This window comes from Gymnoscopelus braueri, assembly GCF_963280865.1.
Source record: "Gymnoscopelus braueri genome assembly, chromosome: 10".
NCBI lineage: Eukaryota > Metazoa > Chordata > Actinopteri > Myctophiformes > Myctophidae > Gymnoscopelus > Gymnoscopelus braueri.
Genome location: NC_137611.1, coordinates 23,082,381 through 23,107,182, shown reverse-complemented (window position 1 = coordinate 23,107,182; position 24,802 = coordinate 23,082,381). Strand labels below are relative to the sequence as shown.

General features: G+C 41.9%; 1 protein-coding gene and 1 long non-coding RNA gene across 3 annotated transcripts in view; one reads left to right on the top strand and one right to left on the bottom strand.

The window, feature by feature from the left end:
* LOC308094156 (contactin-associated protein-like 4) overlaps positions 1–24,802 on the bottom strand; it is a gene marked incomplete at its 5' end in the record, with an annotated part of 169,505 nt that overhangs the window by 51,671 nt on the left and 93,032 nt on the right. For both annotated transcript variants that reach the window (XM_080440642.1, XM_080440643.1), the window contains 2 exons: positions 362–468; positions 24,390–24,561. In XM_080440642.1, the coding sequence (XP_080296768.1) occupies positions 362–468; positions 24,390–24,561 (279 nt within the window). The remainder of the gene's footprint in view (positions 1–361; positions 469–24,389; positions 24,562–24,802) is intronic.
* Positions 10,795–13,520, top strand: LOC308094158. Its single transcript, XR_013933924.1, has 3 exons — positions 10,795–10,899; positions 12,468–12,552; positions 13,390–13,520. It is a non-coding gene; the product is annotated as an uncharacterized lncRNA (long non-coding RNA).

The window sequence follows — 24,802 nt, the reverse complement described above, 5'->3', positions numbered from 1 at the left end:
AAGCTGCGATTTCCCCCCAATCCCTGCAGCATTACTCATCTAATGTTTTTATAATGCTGAGCCCTGATTGGTCAGCCTAACAGTTCAAATCCAGTTAAGTGGAAAGAACAATCTGCCTATTTCTCTTATGCTCTACTCTCTCTCTCTCTCTCTCTCTCTCTCTCTCTCTCTCTCTCTCTCTCTCTCTCTCTCTCTCTCTCTCTCTCTCTCTCTCTCTCTCTCTCTCTCTCTCTCTCTCTCTCTCTCTCTCTCTCTCTCTCCTCCTGCCTGTATGTAATATTGACCTGATGCAAGCTGTGTGCGTGCGTGCGTGCATGCATTCATGTGTGTGTGTGTGTGCGTGCGTATGTGTGTGGCTTACAGCTGTGGCAGGTGGCACCAGTGTAGCCACTGTTGGAACAGTTGCAGTGGAAAGTTCTCCACGACTGACTGCATCTTCCTCCATGTTCACATCGACTGGGAGTGCACCTGACAGAGAGAGAGAGAGAGGTGTATTTATGTCTGAAAACTCACCTGCAGACTCAACCTCATTGCAGAAATTGGTATGACTTAATCTTTTTCTTTGCACTCTATTTACTTGACCATTTACCCTGTTGTTGACCAGAGCTCGTCCCGTGTGAAGCCCAGAGTTTCTGACCAGGAATTATGAATTGGAGGACTGCTCGTGTGGATTTCTCCAAATTAGAATTAGTTCAACCGGGGCTTAATTAATGCCAGGACCTGCCTCCTGCGCTTTGGTACCTCTAGAAGGTGTTCCGTCACCTCAAATGCAGATACAATGTGTTTTTTTATAATTAATTCAACTTTTACTTTTCCCCTCAATGTCCCTTCCCGTGACAGGTAATGGGAAAAGGACCATGGATGAAATTAAACCGAGTTAAGTTGACGTACATTAAATCGCCCCAATAACCACTTTCAAAACAGTCCAAATGCATGGCCCCAAATAATCAATTGTAATGTTTGTTGTTCGCACCCGTTTATAAAACCTGTTTATAGTCATACCCGGTTTTAACATCACAATGCTATGAATTGTAGGCTACTGCCTCAAGCTTTGTCTGCAGCAATGCATATTTATGGAAGTGTGCATAACAGTCTCCAAGAGTCTGCGAGAGGGATCTCATGCCAATGTTATGTGGGATAACTCTGAGCCCTGTCTTATCTGGAACACACAGTATGGTAAGGTCTGTGAGCGCAGACATTGGGCCAGAGACAAAGCAGAGTTAAGAGAGGACAGAAAAGAAGAGAGAATATGAATAAGAAGTTATGTTAAGGAATGTTTGACACACTGTTTGTCAATGCAGGATCTTCAAACAAAAGGCCTATGGCCTGATGAACAGCTATGTGTGTGTGTGTGTGTGTGTGTGTGTGTGTGTGTGTGTGTGTGTGTGTGTGTGTGTGTGTGTGTGTGTGTGTGTGTGTGTGTGTGTGTGTGTGTGTGTGTGTGTGTGTGTGGTGTGCGTGCGTGCGTGCGTGCGTGCGTGCGTGCGTGCGTGCGTGCGTGCGTGCGTGCGTGCGTGCGTGCGTGCGTGCGTGCGTGCGTGCGTGCGTGCGTGCGTGCGTGCGTGCGTGCGTGCGTGTAAACTATGACAAATAATACAAATAAACACTTCCTATTGTAAGCTTGTGTATTGTGCAGATCTTGCTTTTGTACAGAGCCGAGAGAGCCGCCATTCGAAAAAATCTTCTTTGTAAACGAGGGGGTTTGGTTTGGAACCGTGAAACATTTGGACAGAATTCTTGAAACATCCTTTTTTTCTCACCCATTTCTTTATAGAATTCAAAGACAACCCTGTGCTTGTGGCAGAGGTACAGTTTTCACTGTAGAGCAGGAAGCTGTCATGGAGGATAGGGTTGTTGCGAACAATGCCAGTTTATTATGAGAAACCCAGACAGGCATTCAGGACCAAATATTTTTGCCAATGTCAACAGTATAAGTGTAAGTGTACTACACTTATAAGTGTAAGTGTACGACCAGTCACCACTGACCAGGTCCTTAAAAGACAATAAATGTGAATAATAGTGAGATATACGTAAGGGTTTATCACTGTTATGTCTTTTCTTATAGTATAATATTACATTGCATGCAGCTGGAATATTATACAATGTATAAATCTTCATTTTTACTTTATTTATCTTAGACAATACTGGAGCTTGAAGTCAGTGCAACTCCACACATTTTCATGTTCATGGACAAAGCAGGTTCAAAGCTTCAACCTGTTAAAAGCAAAACATGGAAGGAACATCGTCACTAGGTGGCTCATTGATATTTAAATATTTAAATATTATCCACGCTAGATCCAAGGACAGAGCAAGCTACACAGCTGTGATTAATTCCATCAGATTACTAAGCGGGGGTGGTGGGGGGGGTCACCTCAGTTTGGGCTGTAAAATGAATACGAAGGGGTCTTATCAATAAGGAACTTTTGGTGGATAAGAAATAGGAAGAACGTTCTGATGTCGGATGGATTAATTTGGAGCTTGTAGCTGCCAGTGCCAGGTCAAAGGGAGGCCAACAAACCATGCGTGCCGCAAAGTCCAGTGAGGGTGTTCTTACCCACACAATATATTGTGTCTTATCTAAATACAAATGGTGCATTTATATAGCGCCTTTATTCAAAGCACTTTACAATGCATTACATTCACCCATTCACTCAATGACGGCAGAGGAATGAATGCAAGGCACCAACCGGCTCATTGGGAGCAGTTAAGGCTTTAGTGGGAACCTTCAGATTCCAAGCTGGCAGCACTACTGTACCCCCCTGAGCCATTGTCGCTAAAAGTAAATACCCCCGCCACCGAAATAAATGACCACCCTTCCTTTGAGAGACAGGGGAGAAGGAATTTAGTTATACATTTCAGTCATTCAAAACTGACTTTCATTTGATGTTTTGTTGTGCATTACACGAGTGATGTGCCCTGTTATTATATCTCTCTGAACAACCCGATCGCCAGAGAACTACGTATGTATGCACGGATCGAGTGCACTTCATTCCGTGGATAGTCGCCTCGAAACCCCGAAATTGCGTGCATATGTACGGCGCTCCCTTTGTGACAAAACCATTTCGGAGGCGCGCAGTCACAGGGCGAACTGTCACCCCGTGAAGGACCACCGAGGGAGCTAAGGCGACCGAGTTGCCGTCCTGAACGGTGTGACGTTCGCCTGTGCCTACTCAGCGCCGTTTGAGTTATGTACCGATAGGCACAGAATCGTAAATTTTGTTGTGGGGACTTGCTCTGCTTCCGGGTTTTTCCGGGTTGCGACTGGTTACGCCCATCGTGGGACATATGCACGCAATTTCGGGGTTTCTAGGCGACTATCCACGGAATGAAGTGCACTCGATCCGTGCATACATACGTATATCTCTGGAGATCAGGCTGCTCTGAAGGACACCCCTTCAGCATCAAGAGGACAACCCTCCTGGAAGCTGTGGTAGTATGCTGATTGTGCACTGATACTACATGTAGGAGGGACTTGAAACAAAGAGGCTTTTACTTGTACTGTCAAGAGGATAGAACATTTTTACCTCCAAAACAGAGAGAGAGAGAGAGGAGAGAGAGAGAGAGAGAGAGAGAGAGAGAGAGAGAGAGAGAGAGAGAGAGAGAGAGATAAGAGAGAGGTGTATATTATTACCAATACAATCTGCTCTGCACCTGTGGCAGCATAGTTTGCACCTCTAGAAGGGTGTGTACATGTCACATACGTACACACTCATGCACACACACAGCACACACAGTCACATGCACGCATTCACGCACGCACGCACGCACGCACGCACGGCACGCACGCACGCACGCACGCACACACAGACACACACACACACACACACACACACACACACACACACACACACACACACACACACACACACACACACACACACACACACACACACACACACACACACACACACACACACACAATACTAACTGTCAGCAATGCTTACAAACCACTCTCCTTGGCTTAATTTTGTAAATATTTAACCACGGCCTCATTACCATATGTACATTAACTCTGTATTTGTCTGCATAATCAGAGATGCATTCTCCTCAATCTCCATGTTATGGCTCACTAGAAGGATTGGCTTTTATCAAAATGATCCCAGATTGGTCAGCCTCTGAGCTGAAATCCAATTACATTGAAAGAACAATCTGTCTGAATCTCTCTCTCAGTTATGTGCTGCCTCTCTATTCTGTGTCTCTAGCTCTCTGCCTCATATACGCTGTCTCTCTCTATGCTGTCTCTCTCTGTGCCTCTTATAGATAGATAGATAGATAGATAGATAGATAGATAGATAGATAGATAGATAGATAGATAGATAGATAGATAGATAGATAGATAGATAGATAGATAGATAGATAGATAGATAGATAGATAGATAGATAGATAGATAGATAGTGGGTATATGGATAATAGCTGTGCAGTCAATCAACAGTGAATATATTGAGCAATATACAATCTATCAACAGTGAAACATTTATATCATTTAACCTAAGCAGGCATCTGTTATGGCAGTTTAGTGTTCATCCCAGTAGTCCATGTGCGAATGTGCCAGAGTAAAGTAGGAGTCATTAATCCAAGAACGGAGCAGAACATATGGGGCTTGGTTATGGAGCCTGATGGCTACTGGCACAAAGGACTGACAGAGTCGCTCAGTTTTGTGCCGGGAGACGATGAGTCTGTGGATGAATGTGCTCCTCATCCCCGCTAGCTCATCATAGATGGGATGGGAGGGGTTCCAATTTCCTCCTCATCATCCTCTACACAACCAACTCCAGATTGTCCACTTAAGTCTGACTACAGAGCTAGACTTCTTTGCCAGCTTGTACGATTTTGCTAGTGTCCCTTGTGTTATTGTTGACACTATTATACGCTCTCTCTCTCTCTGTCTCTCTGTGCACCTCTTATATGCCTTCTCTCTATCTCTGTGACTCTTATATGCTCTCTCTCTCTCTCTCTCTCTCCTCTCTCTCTCTCATCTCTCTCTCTCTCTCTCTCTCTGTGCCTCTCACTCTTTTAACGTTTCAGCACTTTGCACCTCATATACAACTGCGTGGTTGTTTCTCTTTCATGTTTCATGTGCAGAGATGAAGCGCATGGCTCAACATCAAGCCCCAAACTCCCAGATCTTGTTCGGTCATGTTTCTCATCTAGACAGCTGCCAGCCAGCCAGTTTTAAGGACATGTTCAAATGGTTCCATCTCCCAGCTCAGCTAACACGATCCTACTGAGGCTACAAACATTTAAATATAATAGGGAGTGTGCCTGTGTGCTGCGTTCGTGCAGGAGGAAGGAGGTATGATAGGGAAGGATGGATAGAGAGGTTCTTAACTAGCCAAAAAGCCTGTTGTTTTAGTTGTCTTTAAAACTTTAGGAAATTGTCTGTGTTGGGAGAACATGTGGGTTTAAAAGGGACTATTTTTTATGTACTGTATGTATGGTAGATGCATGTATTTTATTTTATTTTACTGTAATAATCTCTCTGTTACCCTCTAATACACGCATGCACGCGCACATCTCTCTCTCTCTCTCTCTCTCTCTCTCTCTCTCTCTCTCTCTCTCTCTCTCTCTCTCTCTCTCTCTCTCTCTCTCTCTCTCTCTCTCTCTCTCTCTCTCCTCTCTTTAAACTATCAAGAGCTGAATCACTATCCTTAACAATAAAATTATGTCTCCACTGCTATTTAGTATTATCTTTGGTGGTGTTTATATCACTGATTGGGCCTTTAAGATAGGAATGTTTGTTTTACGCCTGAGGACAGGATTGGGTCACAGACATTAATATAAGCTGCACCTGGGAACTGGGAGAGGTTGACTCCACACATAACCTCATTGTAGCGAACAACACATAGAGAGACAGACAGACAGACAGACAGACAGACAGACAGACAGACAGACAGAGAGAAAGAAAGGTGTATTCTTATCCATACAATCTGCTCTGCACCTGTGGCAGGATAGTTTGCACCTCCGGAAGGGTGACATGTCACACACACACACACACACACACACACACACACACACACACACACACACACACACACACACACACACACACACACACACACACACACACATGCAGTTCATGCACGTATGCACACACACAGCAACAGGAACCGAGTGCGTGTGCACTTTTGCACACATGCATACACGGCAACAGGAACCTTCTGCCATAGCGTGCGCGCACACTTGTGTGTGCTGTCAGGGATTGTCAGGAGTTTGACAGGAGTCAGGTCCTCTACTCCCACAGAGAGAAGAGAGGCCAGGCGAGCTGAGACAGTCCCTGTCCCTCCACACCTAATGTCTCAAGAACAGATTCAGAGCTGCGCTACTGAATCTGTCGGGAGCCCCGTTCAGAACGTGTGCACGTTAGCTTACAAGTGGGCGTGCCAGATCAGGAAGCAGGCCGCGCTTTACCCAATCAAATGTAGTGGGCGGGATTTACATCTGTGCGCTCGCTTCCCACTGGAAACAAACCGAAACTCATTAACTCACCCGCATAGGTCTAGTTAATCACCCCCCCAGAGTCAAATGCAAAAGCGAAAAATGGCGCTGTTTTTCCTTTTTATTTGACGATGGGTTCCCAGATTGCTCTACACCCAACACGCACGCAACACGCACACACGCGCACGCACACACACACACACACACACACACACACACACACACACACACACACACACACACACACACACACACACACACACACACACACACACACACACACACACACACACACACACACACACAAACCGGGGGGGGAGGGTCAATACACAGCATTACCATGATGGACAGATTAGCACAGATGACGTGTTCAAATGCAGGTCGAAAGCAAGCTGTACAACACCAAGTTGTTCTACCTCAAATCATCAACAAAAAGGCTCATGCATTTGAAGATGAAGCATCTAACAGAGACACCTAAAGAGTTGTCCACTATACACAGTCCTGTCCGTTACACCGTAAAATGACAGTAAAACTAAATGTAAATTTACTGTCACCGTTAACGGTACGTTTTTACACACAGAGATAAATTAACACAGTGATCAGAATCTCTAACTTCATACCGTTCAACTTTATGTATTTTCATGAGATGATAATGTCATAAACAGACTTACAGGGAGGGAATGTTGGGCAACAGTGTGACTTGTGCACATGTACAGTAGGTTATCACAGACAGAACTGTGTTCTAATGGATGATTATGTGATGAATTAACAAACACCAAGAGAGATTTAATTAAAACCACTCGAGCAAAGAATCTCGCTGCTAAAGATATGAATGCTTGCATGGGGAGTGTGTGGTGTGTGTGTGTGTGTGTGTGTGTGTGTGTGTGTGTGTGTGTGTGTGTGTGTGTGTACTTGTACGCATGTATGTATATACGTATGTATGTATGCATGTACGTATGTTTGTCTGTACTGTATGTATGTATGCATATATTTGTGTGCGTGCGTGCGTGCGTGCGTGCGTGCGTGCGTGCGTGCGTGCGTGCGTGCGTGCGTGCGTGCGTGCGTGCGTGCGTGCGTGCGTGCGTGCGTGCGTAATCTCGCTACTAAAGATATGGATGCTTGCATGGGGAGTGTGTGTATGTGCGTTTGTGTGTGTGTGTGTATATACGTACAGTATGTATGTATGTATGTACGTATGTATGTTTACCTGTACTGTATGTAGTATGTATATATATGCATATATATATATGTGTGTGTGTGTGTGTGTGTGTGTGTGTGTGTGTGTGTGTGTGTGTGTGTGTGTGTGTGTGTGTGTGTGTGTGTGTGTGTGTGTGTTTTGTTGAGCCTAAGGGAGAGTTTATAATTGTGCCATTAATTGCGCTGCTATTAGACTGTGACAGTAAGACAATAATCCATTGGTTCCGCTCCACACACCTCTCTCTCCCTCCCTTTCTCTGTCCCCGTGTCTGTCCCCCTGTCTGTCTGTCTGTCTGTCTGTCTCTCTCTCTCTCTCTGATATTACAGGACAAAATGTTGATAATCTCCACAGAAAAAGAAAATGGTACTGATTTCTCTCTCTCTCTCTCTCTCTCTCTCTCTCTCTCTCTCTCTCTATCTCTCTCTCTCTCTCTCTCTCTCTCTCTCTCTCTCTCATATACTTTAATAGCAGTTTGCCAAAAAAAAAAGCACAGGAAAGTACAGTTCAATACAAGGTCTGCTAAGAGGATTTTAAACCCAAGAAAGCCTATGGCTTGTTTCCAGTGGGGTCCTTTGTACTCAATTAATTGAAACATTTAATGACAGACAAATATACACTACTATGCAAAACATCATATAAACAGTTAGGAAAGAAAAAGAAAAATATGTACAGTAAACAGTTCGAGGGGGAGCTAGGATTTGACTTTTACAGGAGACAGTTCCGAATTGCAGCCACCTGTATGCTCTTTTAGAGCGGTTTTGAAGGAGAGTAGGGATTTACACTCCTTTACGACTGTTGGTAGGGCATTCCACATTTTTGTGGCATAGCAGGAGAACTAATTTAACCCCTTGTTTGAGCCAAATCTGGGTTGAACGTGATTAGTGGAGCTCCCTCTGGTGTTGTGATTGTGGACTTCATTGACGTTTTTGAAGTAGTTTGACAGGTACATGGGTGTCTTTGTGGTGTAGTGTATCTTGCAATCTGTGCAATTTGACACTAGCAAAGTGAGCAGGGGTTAAATGAGTTGTAGATGTAGTAGCCCAACCCGATCGCCAGAGGAAACGTTGTCATTGAACGTTTTTCAAAATCCGTGCATAGACAACTGGGAAAATCCGAAAATCCGTGCATAGCCGCCTCGCATCTCCCCCATTGACTCTAAACCATTTCTGAGGCACGCAGTCTCAAGGGAACTGTCGCCACGTATGGGACCACCGAGTGAGCTAAAGCGAACGAGTTGCCGTCCCGAACGTTGTGACGTTCCCTTGAGCCTACTCAGCGCCGTTTGAGTTACGTACCGATAGGCACAGAATCGTAAATGTTGTTGTGGGGACTGCTCTGCTTCTGGGTTTTTCCAGGTTGCAACTGGTTACGCCCACCATGGGACTCGCCGTACATATGCACGGAATTTCGGGTTTTCTAGGTAACTATGCACGGAATGACGTGCACTGGGTCCGTGCAATGTATACTAAAAAGGCTGGAGATCAGGCTGAGTAGCCTGACCAGTCTCTCTCTCTCTCTCTCTCTCTCTCTCTCTCTCTCTCTCTCTCTCTCTCTCTCTCTCTCTCTCTCCTGAGATTACTGCTGTGGCGATGATGCAGATGATGATGGTGGTGATGATGTCAGTGACAGTAACAGTGTTGTGATGATACTGATCAAAGCATGTCTCAAGGGAGCATCAGAAAAGGAGGAGAGAAGTAAGGACGGGCCCACACGGAAAGAAAATATATGAACATATATGTCAATATATGGCAGGTATATGCCGAATATATGCCTCATATATGCCATATTCAGGTTCATATATGTGCATATATGTTGATATATAGGGAATATATGTCTCATATATAGCTCATATATGAGACATATATTCCCTATATATCAACATATATGTCCACATATATGCCACAATCAGGTTCATATATTTGCATATTTGTCACAAATGCCTACATATATGCCTACATATATAGCTAGTATATATCTGACTTTTTGCATATGTCATACATAATGCCTATATTTTTATTTGCAAGGTAATATCCAAAGTTCTATATCTACGTATTTCCATTCAATGTAGATTGTGGTTTGTGGATTGTGGAAGATATGTATAAAGACAATATTGTTTAATTAGGTCTGCTGCTACTCTTATTAATTTTAAAACACAACTAAAGACCTTTCTGTTTTCCACTGCATTTGAGTTATTTCTCTCTTTTCTCTACACATTTTCTCTTTTCTCTAAATTACAGTCAGGTTATATTCTAACTGTTGAACATAGTTTAGTTTTACAGTAATGTAAAGTATACATAACAATAATAATAATGATAATAATAATACATTTTATTTTTAACGCACTTTACATTTTTGGAAATCACAAAGTGCTACAGGGTTTATAAACAAAAGGCACAACAATTTAAAATGTTTTACTTGATGTGAACATAATCATCATTATCAGTTATTATTAGTATTATTAATTTTATCATTCAACTTCTTGTTTATGCCCCAAAATGACTGCTATACAGGTTTTGTAGCAATTTGTAGCAATTATAGAAATATTAGACCTTGATTGTCAAATGTTTAAGAATTTTCTAATCATACTACTTATAATAATTTATAAATATAATACTTTATTTTACGTAAAAATATTTTCAAAATATTACAATTCTTTTTACATTTTGGACAAAATAGCCAATTTTACATTGAGGTGTGCAGATATCCCATGCAGTGCCCGTTACTTACAGCAGTGGTTCTCAACCTTTTCAGGCCGAGATCCCCCAAAATAATTTGAACTGGGGACCCCCGCCCCAACCAATATGCACGTAGGAGTTGATGCATTTAGTTTGACTCCGTTCCACAGATCAATATTGTGAAAATAGCCGATCTACAAGCTCACAACAACGACTCAGTGGGTTATTTTTGCCTCTTTCTTATATTATTATTGGACAATTTGGCCAACGTTTGACCAGTTGTTTTAGTATACTTTGTTGATTACTTTTGATGCAGTAATGGTCTTTTTCTTTGCTTTTACCTAAAAAGGTATTAAAAAGGTTACATAAATTGTTACTTCACTGTCATCTGGGGACCCCCCCAAAATCATGTTGGGGACCCCCTCGGGGTCCCGACCCCACAGGTTGAGAACTACTACAATGACACATTACGTCATGCATCTGAAGGCGGAGCCTATTCATTTTGAAACAGAGGAAGTAACGTCTGTCTGCTGAGCGAACATTTATTTACAAACCGGTTGCTTCCATGCTTCTACTCTACTAGATAACAGGTACGTTTAATTAGTTTATGGAATTAAAATGTTATCCAACTTGTTAGTATCGTAAATGTGCAATTATATTTGTGTATTAGCCATGGATCATCACACGACGCTCGTCCGTCACGAGCGTCATGGCTGAACTTAGACCTGGTTTTTGCACGTTCTCCATTTAGAACCTGTACATCTACATAAACGTTCAGATTTTAAATATAAAGTGCTTACTCCATGGCCATGGATGTTACAAGTCTACTCGGGCACTCAGAAATACCCGTATTGTCTGTATTGTTCAATAAAAAATATTTTAATTCGATCGGTGGCCATTTTCTCCGTATTTCCTTATGCGTTCAACTACGTGACCCTATCGGTTGGGAGGTGTACTGCACTCTGATACATTTTAAGTCTATGACACAATGGCCACCGATCGGATTAAAATGCTTTTCTATGAACAATCCGGAATATACGGATACTTACACCCACCCGAAGTGACTTTTAACATCCGTGGCTATGAGATAAGCACTTTATATTTGAAATATGAACGTTTATGTAGATGTAGGGCCGTAAATGGAGAAAGTGCAAAAACCAGGTTGAAGTTTCCTCATGACTGTCATGAATGTCGTGATTCGCTCGGGTCTAAAGCTTAGATTATGTTTCGTCGTAAGACACTGTTGCACGCCCAAAAATCACTGATCTACAAGCTCACAGCGACACATTGTGAGCTTGTAGATAAGGTTTTTGGGGCGTGTAACACAGTCTTAGACATGGCATTAGCATATTAATTTCCATGTGGTGCATGTCAGTGTTTATTTCAGGTATAAATCATTCCACAACAGTGAAAGCTAATGTTGGCCTCATTTGTTTTGACTGTAATTAATTATTATCATATCTATGAATTTTGTTTGAAACCTACAGTACAAAGTACAATCATTTAATTAAGAGAAAGAGAGTACAAATAGTACCAATGGATAAAACAAAATCAAATCAGCTGACAGATTTGGTAATCCGTTTTTTTTACTTAGTTTTGTTTTGCAGACAGTAGCTAACAAAAGCAGGTAATGTTTATCAGTGGTTCTCAAAGTGGGCTCCAGGGACCCCCAGGGGTCATTGGGGGGTTTCCAGGTGGTCCCCAGGTAAATGAGGTTATATAGCATCAAAATCAGTTTAACCACTTAAACCCTATAAATTGCCTATTTGAAAATAGCAGATCTACAAGCTCACAGTGCAGCGCATGGTGATGCGTTGTGAGCTTGTAGATCAGCTATTAAAAAACAAAAAAACACTGTAAACAAACTGTGTGGAATATTTCTGAAACACTTTTGTAACTCAAATCTTGAGTCCTTAGCCAAGTACATAGACTACTAATTAGGGGGTCCTTGACGTGAACATGTTTGAGAACCACTGATTTGTACAACATTAATCATTAATCAGTTCTGCATTGTGAAACACTTTGCCAAATTCATCAGAAGAACTGAATGATGAGAAGGGGGCACGGTGGCGCAAATTATGAGCAATCTGATGAGTTAACATTACATTTTAAATTACTGACGCACAAATAATATCTATGTCTATTTCTACTATCACAGATGCTGAAAGAAACACCTGGCTTGCAGTGAGCACTGATCACCAGTGCAAAGACTGGACACGAAGAAGTGCGAAGACGATTTTCAGGTGAGAAAAACATCTGCTGCTACGTGATGTCTCTATTTGCAATAGAGTCTGAGGATGTCTTTATTTTTTTATTACATGTTTGGATACCTTTTACTTTCGTTTGATACTTTTCTTTTTTGTTGTTTGACATTTTCCTCCTTTATAATTCTTAATACTATGTATGCAAATACAATTAATAGCTTGTACAAAATATTTTGTTTTGTGATTTCAGATGTTTCGTTGGGATCAACCCATTGGCGGTGGCACCAACACGACAAAGCTGCTCAGCCAGAAAAGTGGGTCTATCCTCCTGTCTCCTCCCTCCTGAAGCGATTGATGGACTTCGATTGGCTTTGAGTGAAAGTTATGTGCAAAACATTCATTTTCATTCATGCCTTTAATTTATTTGCGAAGCATATCTTATTGCTCTTTCTGGTAAACAACCTGTGCTGATAATCTGTTGTTCGTACAAGTGAAGTTCATGTGATGTCAAACATACCATGAGATCATTCGACAAGACAAACTTACATAATTCTATTATTATTATTATTATTATTATTATTATTATTATTATTATTACATAATTCTAACCAATAATTGTAAATATAGAAGGTGTCTTGGACTCATAAATGCACTCACTTTTCAGACAATTCAAAATAATTGCATGTTTATGAAAAAAAAAGAATAAACTAATAAAATAGATACTGTTTGAATAAAGGCTTTGGGCTATCAGCCGATAAACTCACAAGGAAACTCATGTACACTAAATCAGGTGGTGTAGCAAAACTTATATGCTTGGAGTCTTTAGAAGATACACATTTTTCCACTGTCGTCTATGTCCTTTTGGTCTCTTTGCAGAGGCAACAATGAAGAAGTGGCCGCACGCAACTAAAGGCCAGCTGGGTCAAGCCATCAACAGCAAGTTGACAGAGCTCAGGCATCGCCGAAAGGCAGATAATTGAAATTATTATTCCTGTCTAAGATCAACCAATTATTTTCTGTTGTGATTATGTGTAATTGAGATTTTGAATAAATGCTTAATAACTTCCAGATGTTGTGTTTTATTTAATTCATGTAGGTATGCATATTTGTATTTATGTAGGTATACATATCCTTAACATACTGTATATGTGTAAATAAACATATATGACCTATATTTAACATATATGTGTAAATATACATATATGACCTATATTTAGCATATATATATAATGCATATATGAAATTGGACCCCTACATATATGGGCATATATGCAGCATTCATATATATGCGCATATATGTGCATATATACATATATATGTGCATATATGTTGAAAGACATATATGTAGGGGTCCAATTTCATATATGTGGCATATATGTTGAACATATATGTGGCAATATAGGTTCATATATTTTCTTTCCATGTGGGGGGGAAGGGAGGAGAGGAGAGGAGAGGAGAGGAGAGGAGAGGAGAGGAGAGGAGAGGAGAGGAGAGGAGAAAAGCGGACAGGAGAAAATTGGGCATAATAGTCACGCTGGTTGTTTCACAACCTGGTCTCAGCTGAACAATAACTCAGGTTTCATATGGGGAATACAGCACTCTGTGTGTGTGTGTGTGTGTGTGTGTGTGTGTGTGTGTGTGTGTGTGTGTGTGTGTGTGTGTGTGTGTGTGTGTGTGTGTGTGTGTGTGTGTGTGTGTGTGTGTGTGTGTGTGTGTACAGCTTGTGTATAGGGCAATATCAAACATTTTACTCCACAGCACAAAAAATAAGAAAATAAACGAAAAATAAATCCCATTTCATCTCCAAAAACCTCTACCTCTTTCCAAACAGGATGAGAAGCCATTGAAGAGAGCTACAGAGAGACCCTGGGAGAATTCTCCTGGAGGACAGAACAACAGTGCAGCCATACAGTTGTTCCTCTCTGCATCCAACCCAAAGGTGTGAAACCCTGCATTAATCTTAATGCAGGGAGCAGGAAGGAGGGAAAAAAAATCTAACATTAAATGTCAAAGAGAATATAAAAATCACACCCTGTGTGAAGTGGGCGGTGTCTTGCTAGCTAATCACAATACTGAATGGAGTCAACCAATCATGTACAAAAGATAAATACATTTATTGAAACACTCTTTATGATGGACGAAACCATAACTTGAAAAAAACAATTTTTTGGTTTTTTTCAAGTTATGCTTTCTTATATAGGGCTATGCACATGTGTCATGTGACACTGGCCAATCACAGTCCTGAATAGACTGTGATTGGCCAATCACAGCGCAGGATAATTCTACAAATTTCCTGGGCCCAGATCACAGCGCAGGAAAATGTACATTTTTCCAAATCTCACTTATAGGGGCGGTTTCACCGCCCAAAAATCACACCCTGTGTGAAGTGGGCGGTGTCTTGCTAGCTAATCACAATACTGAATGGAGTCAACCAATCATGTACAAAAGATAAATACATTTTGTTGGAGCCAAAATGCCTTTCTGTTTATTTTGTTTTTTGTTTTCTTTAATTGAATGGTGTGGCCTTGGTAATGACTGACATCATGTCAATCAGTCAGTGATTGACACGGGTGGTTGCTATGGGAACCATGATATACCCGTCAGTGGGTGATTGTGGGCAGGTGTGCAACAGGGGAAGCCACACAGTTTTCGACCGTGCTATGTCAAGCCGTACCAGGACGGCGTTCGTGTCTGTGTATGAGTTTGTGTGTCATGCTATGGATAATTTGTGTAAATAAATGGATTGACATATCCAAAGATAAAGGCACTCTCTGGACATTGAATGATTTTGCACGCGTCAAACTAAACGTCAACCAGTTGCCCCTCGCAGGAGTACCTAAAGGTAAAGGGCTCTACATTGTCGAAAACTACGTCTTCATTTGAAATGGACATTTTAAGTTTGAAATGTGGTCTAAAGGAGGAAGAGGATCAGCGTGCTTAAGAGCCAACGGCTGAATTGTTTGGACAGGAGTCAGGACAGCGTTGGATCTCTGTGCTGAAAGACATTATTCATTTTCACTATTTATTGGGCACTGTTCACTGTTTCGCTGGGCATTGTGGAACGTGGGCAAGTGGACCAGGACACGCCGGTGTTTGTAACACGGCGTTTGGACAATCACCCGATCGCGCGGCTCGCAGCGCATGGACCAGGACAGACGACATGACACGGTGCTGCTCATGGCATTAGGACAGCTTCGCTGCCGGCGACTCGCACCGTTTGGACGGACAAGGAGCCACGGCCTGCACCGTTGGAGTTGATCGAGCAGACGGACAAGGAGCTGCTCAGCCTGCATCGTTGGGAGGTGATCGAGCAGCGCTCGGACGAGCGGCCTGCACCGAAGGAGTTGATCGCGGAGACCCCGTTCGTATGGACGGACAAAGAGCTGCTCTGCACGCAAGGAGTTGATCGAGCAGCGCTCGGACGAGCGGCCTGCACCGAAGGAGTTGATCGCGGCGAGCCGCACCGTTCGTTGGGACGGGGAAAGAGCGGCCCTGCACGCAAGGAGTTGATTGAATAGCGCTCGGACAAGGAGCGCTGTTTGAAGACTTTTCGAAGTTTGAACAAAGACAGATTGGACCCGCAGTGCATGGACTACAAGGTATGTAGCGCGCTACCAGGTGTTACCATATATGGCCATATAACAAACAATTGTGTGCACACAGGGGTCATTTGAGGGAGAGAAAAAAAAAAGACAAAAAATCCAATGCATTGGTTCATGAATCATGATTGCAACCCGTTCGTGGGTGTGTTCTATTGAGTGTGTTCTATTAAGGTTTTGTGATGAATAACTGTGGGTTTTGGTGTTTACTGTGATTCAACCGAAGGTACTGTTTTATATTTGATCCGTTGGTATTGTATTGTTGATGATGGCTTCAGATAAAGGTGTTCTGAGTCAAACTGAATCAAGCGTATTGGTTGAACAGCCCCCCGTGGTTGAAACGCACTCAAATGGTGATGACGCAATGCATCCAATGGTTGAACCTGAACCTGAACCTTCACTGAAAAGCAGTCACAGCCCACAGCGGCTGAAAGTGAAAAACAGTCCGAGGTGGACACAGGTCAAATCACTGACAAGGTTGGAAGCGAAACACAGGTTGTCAAAAAACGCACAGTCAAATTAACACCAAAAGCCCTAATGGAAAAACTGGACACACTACAAAAAGAAAGAAAATCGAAACTAAACAGGGCATCCAACTTGCAGAAAACTATGCTGGAGTTGATGCAAGTAGAAGGATGCAAACAGGAGGTGCAATATGCCTTTATGAACTATCTGCATATAATCAGGGAAGCAACAGCAGCACACAAATCCCTTATGCCAATACTACCTCCTGAGGAACAAGGGAAACATGACACCTGGTTCAAAGCAAAAATGATCAATGTAAATGAATTTATTGAGCAAGTCAATGTTTGGTCAAAGGGTACAAATGTGGAAAATGTTGATGATGATTATTTGGAAATTGAAATAACTCCAAATGACAGCATTTCCAATGTTGAAAGTAAAAAATCAACCCGTGAAAGTTACACAAGGTCTGGAACCAGCAGGTCCAGCAGGTCCTCCACCTCATCAGCTCGCAGGCAGGCAGAGGCAGAAAGAGCTGCACTTGCTGTTCGCTCCAAAGCATTACAGGAGAAGCATGCACTGGAGGAGGAGGAAGAAATTCTGCGAAAGAAAAAGGAAACGATGGAGCTGAACACAGAGCTGGCAGCTGCTGATGCAAAAATAGCAGTTTTAAAATCCCCCAGTCACCAAGCTCCTTCACATACACAATCTGATGGAATGGACTCGTACTTCAGAAAAGGAACAAGGTTAAAGGAACCCTCAGTCACATTCAATCCTCATGCCAAAGAATTTAAACCACTACCACAGCAACAATCACCACTACCACAGCAGCTGTCTGCACAACAACCATTGCTACAGCAACTACCACCACTATGGCAACCACAGTCCATACAACGACCACCCTTTTTGCAACAAACACCCATTCCACAACCACCACACTGGCAAGTACAACAACCAATGCACCTGGTGCAACCACCACCCATTCAACAAACCCCATTTTGGCAAGAACAACAATCCATGCTGTTACAACCACAACTCATTCAAACACAACCACCACCTTGGCAAGAACGACAACAACCACCATCTGTACAACGACAACAGGTATCTTGGAATGCAGCACAGGACAATAGAACTCACTTGGACCCTCCTGTGCAGCCAACAAGAAAACCTGACATTTCTCCTCAAAGCAGTAATGAAACCTCAACTGTACACAACCTGTTAAAAAGACAAAATGAGATAACCGCATTGTTAATGGAAATGCAAACCTCTCACTTACTGCCTCCAAGAGAGATTCCCTGTTTTGATGGGGATCCTCTACAATACAGAACCTTTGTCAGGGCCTTTGTACACTGTGTAGAAAAGAACACAAGCAACAGAGGGGACTGCTTGTACTTCTTGGAAAGGTACACCAAGGGTCAGCCCAAAGAGCTTGTGCGCAGCTGTCAACACATGGCTCCAGACAGAGGCTATGATATGGCAATATATTTACTTGAGCAACACTTCGGAGATGAGTTCAAGATCACTGCAGCTTACATGGACAAGGTGCTCAGCTGGCCGCAGCTGAAGTCAGAAGATGTAAAGTCTCTTCAAGCATATTCACTTTTCCTGCGTGAGTGTTGTAATGCAATGGAAAATGTACAGTATATGAGTGAACTGAATATGTCAGCAAACATGAAAACCGTGATTTTGAAGCTTCCTTACAAGCTAAAAGAAAGATGGAGAGGCTCTGCTTTGGACATAATGGAAAGACACCGTCGCAGGCCACAATTCATGGACATTGTCACATTCATCGAGCGTCAGGTCAAAATCATCTCAGATCCAGTCTTTGGAGACATTCAAGATACACCACTGACTGCAGGAAATAGAACTTTGAACAGGATGAAATCACAAATCCAACCCAGATTCAAAGGAGACAGTTTTGCAACCACTGTCATTGACACCCCTACTTTGGAAGACGAAACAAGTAGTGCATTCACTCACACCATTTGTGTATGTTGCTCTCAATCCCACACACTGGATCAATGTTCTCAGTTTGAGAAGAAGACACACAGGGACAAGATTGATTTCATAAGAAGGAAAGGAATCTGTTTTGGCTGCCTTTGCATAGGGCATCTGAGCAAGGACTGCGAGAAGCGCTTGACCTGCTCAGTGTGCAACCAAAACCACCCCAGTGTTATTCACATTGACCGCGAGGACGGGGTAAGCAACACAGACCAGCAAAGGAAACCATCAGTGAGCAATGCACGTGTCTCTTTACAAACATGTGGACAAACAGGGGCCGGTAGCAGCAATGGGATTCTGTCAATCTTGCCGGTACAGGTTAAGTCCAGCAAAGGAGACCAAATCGTACAAACATATGCATTTTTGGATCCAGGCAGCACCGACACATTCTGTTCAGAAACCCTCATGAGAAAGCTGAACCTTACAGGGAGGAGAGCACAAATCAGTTTACTAACCATGGGCCCAAAGACATCAGTGTCCAGCTACATGCTGACAGACTTAAAGATTTCAAGCCTCACTGGGAAACGGTTTTATGACCTACCCAAAGTCTACACACAGAAGAGGATGCCTGTAAGCACAAGCAACCTCATCACAGAAAAGGAGCTGGCTAAGTGGCCATACTTGGATGGTGTAGCCGTTCCTCGCATTCAGGCTGAGGTGGAGTTGTTAATAGGTACCAACGCCACCAACTTGCTTGAACCGTGGCATGTTGTAAACAGTCATGGCAATGGGCCATATGCCATTAAGACCCTATTGGGGTGGGTTATTAATGGTCCCCTTCCAGAATACAGTGAGGAGCGGAGTGAGAGTGGCTGCCCCGCTGCCACTGTAAATAATAATCGGATCTCCATAACAAAGTTGGAGTTGCCAAACAAACATCGTGTTGATAGGCAACACAGTGTTAAATTGAAAAGGAAGTTTGAAAGAAACGAGACCTTCCACAGAGAAGGTATTGGAACTGCCTTGGAGAAACAAAACTCCTGAATTCATATTGAATGAAATTATTGGCTCCATGTTATTTATGTTTAATTGTTCACGGCCTCCTGCCATTCTCAATTAGGGGCCGGTGTGTTGGAGCCAAAATGCCTTTCTGTTTATTTTGTTTTTTGTTTTCTTTAATTGAATGGTGTGGCCTTGGTAATGACTGACATCATGTCAATCAGTCAGTGATTGACACGGGTGGTTGCTATGGGAACCATGATATACCCGTCAGTGGGTGATTGTGGGCAGGTGTGCAACAGGGGAAGCCACACAGTTTTCGACCGTGCTATGTCAAGCCGTACCAGGACGGCGTTCGTGTCTGTGTATGAGTTTGTGTGTCATGCTATGGATAATTTGTGTAAATAAATGGATTGACATATCCAAAGATAAAGGCACTCTCTGGACATTGAATGATTTTGCACGCGTCAAACTAAACGTCAACCAGTTGCCCCTCGCAGGAGTACCTAAAGGTAAAGGGCTCTACACATTTATTGAAACACTCTTTATGATGGACGAAACCATAACTTGAAAAAAACAAATATATTGTTTTTTTCAAGTTATGGTTTCTTATATAGGGCTATGCACATGTGTCATGTGACACTGGCCAATCACAGTCCTGAATAGATTGTGATTGGCCAATCACGGTGCAGGATAATTGTACAAATTTCCAAACCTCACTTATAGGGGCGGTTTCACAGCGCAGGATATTTGTACATTTTTCCAAACCTCACTTATAGGGGCGGTTTCACCGCCCAAAAATCTGGATCTATATACAGTGTCTTGTTTGTAAGGCAAGTGCCTTAGAAAACGAATGTGCCTTACATTAGTAAGTGCCTTACTAATGTAAATAATGAATACAGAGGCCTCCTTCAACAATTGGGATATGAAAATGTCCTTTTAAGACAAGGGAGGGTAAAGCTGACACAATATGATTACATAATAATAACACCACGGCAGCAAAACAACCGGATAGGAGAGAAGTGATTATCAAAATCACTATACTGTGTTGGTCAATGACTGTGTGGTGATGGTGTTGGACCTACAAGTCTATACTGGTGGGTCTGGCATGTTTACCCATTGACCAAGACGTACTTGCATTAGGTACTTGCAAAATACTTTACAAAGCATGTAGTATTTGGTTTGATTTTCAAGGAAGCCACTGGATTCCAATCATCATCATCAACTTGCTTGAGGTAATCCAACACACAAAATATTGCGTGCTCATTTTTGCTCATTTACTGTTGCGTTGTAAACTGTACACTGATGTGAAAACGTCTATCCAGAAATATATTCATTTAATAATAAGAGAAGAATCATGAATACAATTCAAACATCCATTAATTATTAAGTGCACACTGTTATGTTTAGCTGACATTGAATCAATTATTCAGTAAAGTTGGGTAACAAATTAATCACTTTGTAAACAAATCCAAAAATCTAAAAGCCTTTAAGGGAAAAAGGCTAAGAGTTTCACTCACCAGGATGGCTGAGAGAGTAGTTCAGGTTAAGACCTATGCTTTAAATGGGCTTGTCAAGATGTTCTGTAAAGGGCCTTAACATTACCGAAGAGTTGCTGGTGTGAATTACATAAATGTAATGACAAACGTTCACTTGTCTATGTGTTAAAGCATGTCAGCTCCCATGAAGGGATGCATGCCAGTCTTAATTTCAGTACACCTGGTGATTTCCCCAGGTAGCAAAAGAAATGAAATGAACCCTGCAAGCCTTTGAATGACCTCTTTCAATGCTCTTGAGTAGCTCTGAGAACAGATGGCAATGTTGAACTGTGTTGAACTGTGTCTACTGAAGACTGTTTTTAAAGCATGGCTCATGAGTATCTGTCCACAGCAAACCGCTGGACCGATCAGAGCCACATTTCTTAAACACTTCAAAACACATTGTTTGCTACTACTCCTACAGATTTTGTCAAAAAGTCACACAAATCGGTATGCATTATCTATAGAGGCATGTGATTACATGTATCAGTTGTAGATTTTTCATATTCCATTCTGATTGGCTATGGCTTCCAAAATGTGTGGGTGGGGGCTGTTTTACAATAAATGCCCCAAATCCCAAATAAAATAAAAACAATAAAAAATAAACATTGAGGGACCTCTAATGCAGAGCCAAACGCGACTTAACCACAAATGCTTTTTTTATTACCAAATTAGATACAAAATGATCTCATGAGTCATGTGACAACTATTGTCAAACAGGGTTTTGATACTGTTTGCCTGTAATTGCCTTCAAAGATTTGTGGGCAGGCAGCTGTTTCTTACAAAAAAAACACCATTATATTATTAACGCAACATCCAATCATACCCAGGGAGCAGGGAGAAGGGGAAAAAAATCTAACATTAAATGTCAAAGATAATATAAAAATCTGGATCTATATACACATAGCATGAGACAGGCAGATACAGTGTGTACATGAGGTCATGCATAAGGTGCAAAAGTGGTAATTGGTAGGTCCACATACAGTAGCAGCAGGAATGTGCATGAAAAGAAGGTGCGAAAAAAACACATAAGCAGAAAATTCACAGGTAAAGCAACCCAAAATTGTAATAATCTACATGGCAGGTCCACAGGGAAAGTACAGTTCGCACAAAGGAGCATATCCACACGAAAGGAGGAAAAACTGTCTGTTTCAAGTAAAGTGTTAAGGCCCTTACACACCGGGTGAAGATTTTTTCATGCGAATAATACGTTTTTTTTAAACCTTATAAAGTCAATGCAAGCTTCCACGGAGCGAAAAAGTGAAAAGGCGAAGCGAAAAAACGTCTTTTATTTATTCGGAACAAGTCTGAATTTTGCGTATATTCGCATAATCGCTGGTGTGTAATGACCTGTACAGTTGACAGGCCAGCCTAGTGACAGGCAGTGAGAATATATATATATATACTGTATATATATACATATATATATATATACATATATACATTTATAAGATTGATCCCTAACTTATTTTGTCATATTAAGTCCAAATAAACAAATACAAATCACAAAATTGAAGATGCACTATGTAACTTTCCAATTCTACTCCAGATTTGAACCCAGGTATCCTGCTCCAGTGCTGACATTTTTACCACTGAGCTAACAGAGCCTGCCTGCTTGCGTATGGGAGAAATATAATTTTGACCTTCAGGTCAACATTTGAGTCAAACCAGAAACAGGATCGTGTCAAAGGTTAAACCAGACACAGGATCTAAATGTTTCAATAGAAGAGCAGTGAGACAAAATACAACCACCCCAATTGTATAAGTTATATTGTATTAACATACTCAATCCTTCATTTAAAACGAAAGCAACACAATTCTTCTTTGGTTCTGTGGGGAAAAAAAGAGGTCTGCGAAGTGAATGAACCTTAAGAGATTTAGGGACACTTGAAAAGGTTTACTCGTGCATAGGAGATGTAACACTTGCTAGCAGGGGAAAGTAAATAAGTGACGGATTACAGACAGATTACAGATTATAGACTGACTTCTGTAGGGAGACATTCAAAGGGAGCCGCAGCAATGTCTTCCTCAGCTATTCAGACCATAATTGCCTGCCTCCTGCACACAAAAGCTTTTTCTCACCTTGCGTTCAAAGTATTCAAATACAATGAATTCTGGGATAGGGCATAGGGCGCTGGCAAGACATTAGTGAGGAGGACAAAACATATTTTGTTGCATTGGGTCACTTTTTGTGTTGTAAGGTTCATGTTTTAAAGTTTCAGACAGATGAAGAAGCATGAGAGGATGGCTGAGGATGAACTGAAGTAAAATCTGAAGTAAAAAAGTACCCTCAATTCAGAGCTCACATGTGAAGTATTATATTTTAACATTTTACCAAATGTTTTATGATTGAAATTAAATATTGATGGGAGTGCCGATGGCCTAGCAGTTAAGGTGCATACCACATAGGCTCTAACACAGCCTAACAATGAGTTGCAGGTTCGATTCCCGAGCCCATTGACCTTCGCTGCATGTCACCCCTGTCTCTCTCCCTGTTTCCTGTCATTCAACTGTACTATCCAATAAAAGACATACATTAAATGTTGGTGTAAAAAATCTGCATTATTAATTTGCTTCAGCAAAGTATTATCTAAACATACATCAACTAGATTTGTAAGACTTTTAATTTAACTTTTTATTGGTTTTTTTTTTATATTTAAAAAACAAAATGAAAAGTTAACCAGAATCCAGACATCAAAGTAGGTAAATGACAAAGAGAAAAACAGCACTGAAGACAGTATTGCACAACACCCCATGTGAGCCCATCGCCACCCCGACCCATCAATTCCCCATCAGCTGATATATCAAAGCTCATATCCGACGTGCCCTTTGGTATATATTAAAGATGGCGGCTTGCACATTCCTGAACAATCGGCTTCATTTACGGTCTGTAGAAACCAATGGCGTGACGCTGTCCATTCTTTTTATACGTATGTTCTTGAGTAGTTTTAAGAACAGAAGGTGAACAGTTTTTTTTAAGATACTGTAACAATATTTTTGGTAACCAGGATGGCCGAGTGGTGAAGGTGTTGGACTTAAGATCCAATGGACATGTAAATCCTCGTGGTTTTGATCCCCACTCCTGGTAAATTGACAATTGTGTGTTGCCACAGATAGAAAACCCATTTTTCCTATAGAGATTTCCACAAATATTTAAATACATTATTTTAAGCCTGGTAAGCCATCCAGGCTCCTGGTAAGAGTTGAGGACTGAATCATGTTGAATCATCATGTTGAATTACTGATCAATACAGTTGAGTTAGTTGGTCCAGAGAGAATGTGAAGTGCCTCAGCCGCCCAAACCCACCCAACAGATCGCTGTTGTTTTCTGACTGACCTGTCAATGATGCCGCACATGTCGATCTGCAGGTGGCTGTAATTTCCCAGAAGCCTTTGCTGTACATTCATCAGGTCCACAGGCTGGTTGTCTAGCGTCAAGAGGCGCATGCAGCCCTGGAACACGTTAAAGGGGTTTGTACACTCATGACTACTTTCCTCTGCTGGGCAACCTGTAAAGAGGAGTACAGGACAGCAGTTAGCTCATGGTAAAACAGAGCAAGGGCAGCAGTCACCCAAAAGAACCAAAAGAGTCTCAAGAGGAGGCCACATGTACACAGCATTGTGCACAGCCAATAGAAAAACACATTACACCTCTCTCATCATTTAGGAACATGTTTGGAAAATTACTGAAACAAGTTTAACATATGCAACTAATATCAATCATCTTGCCAGAGGGCAGAACTTTTCACA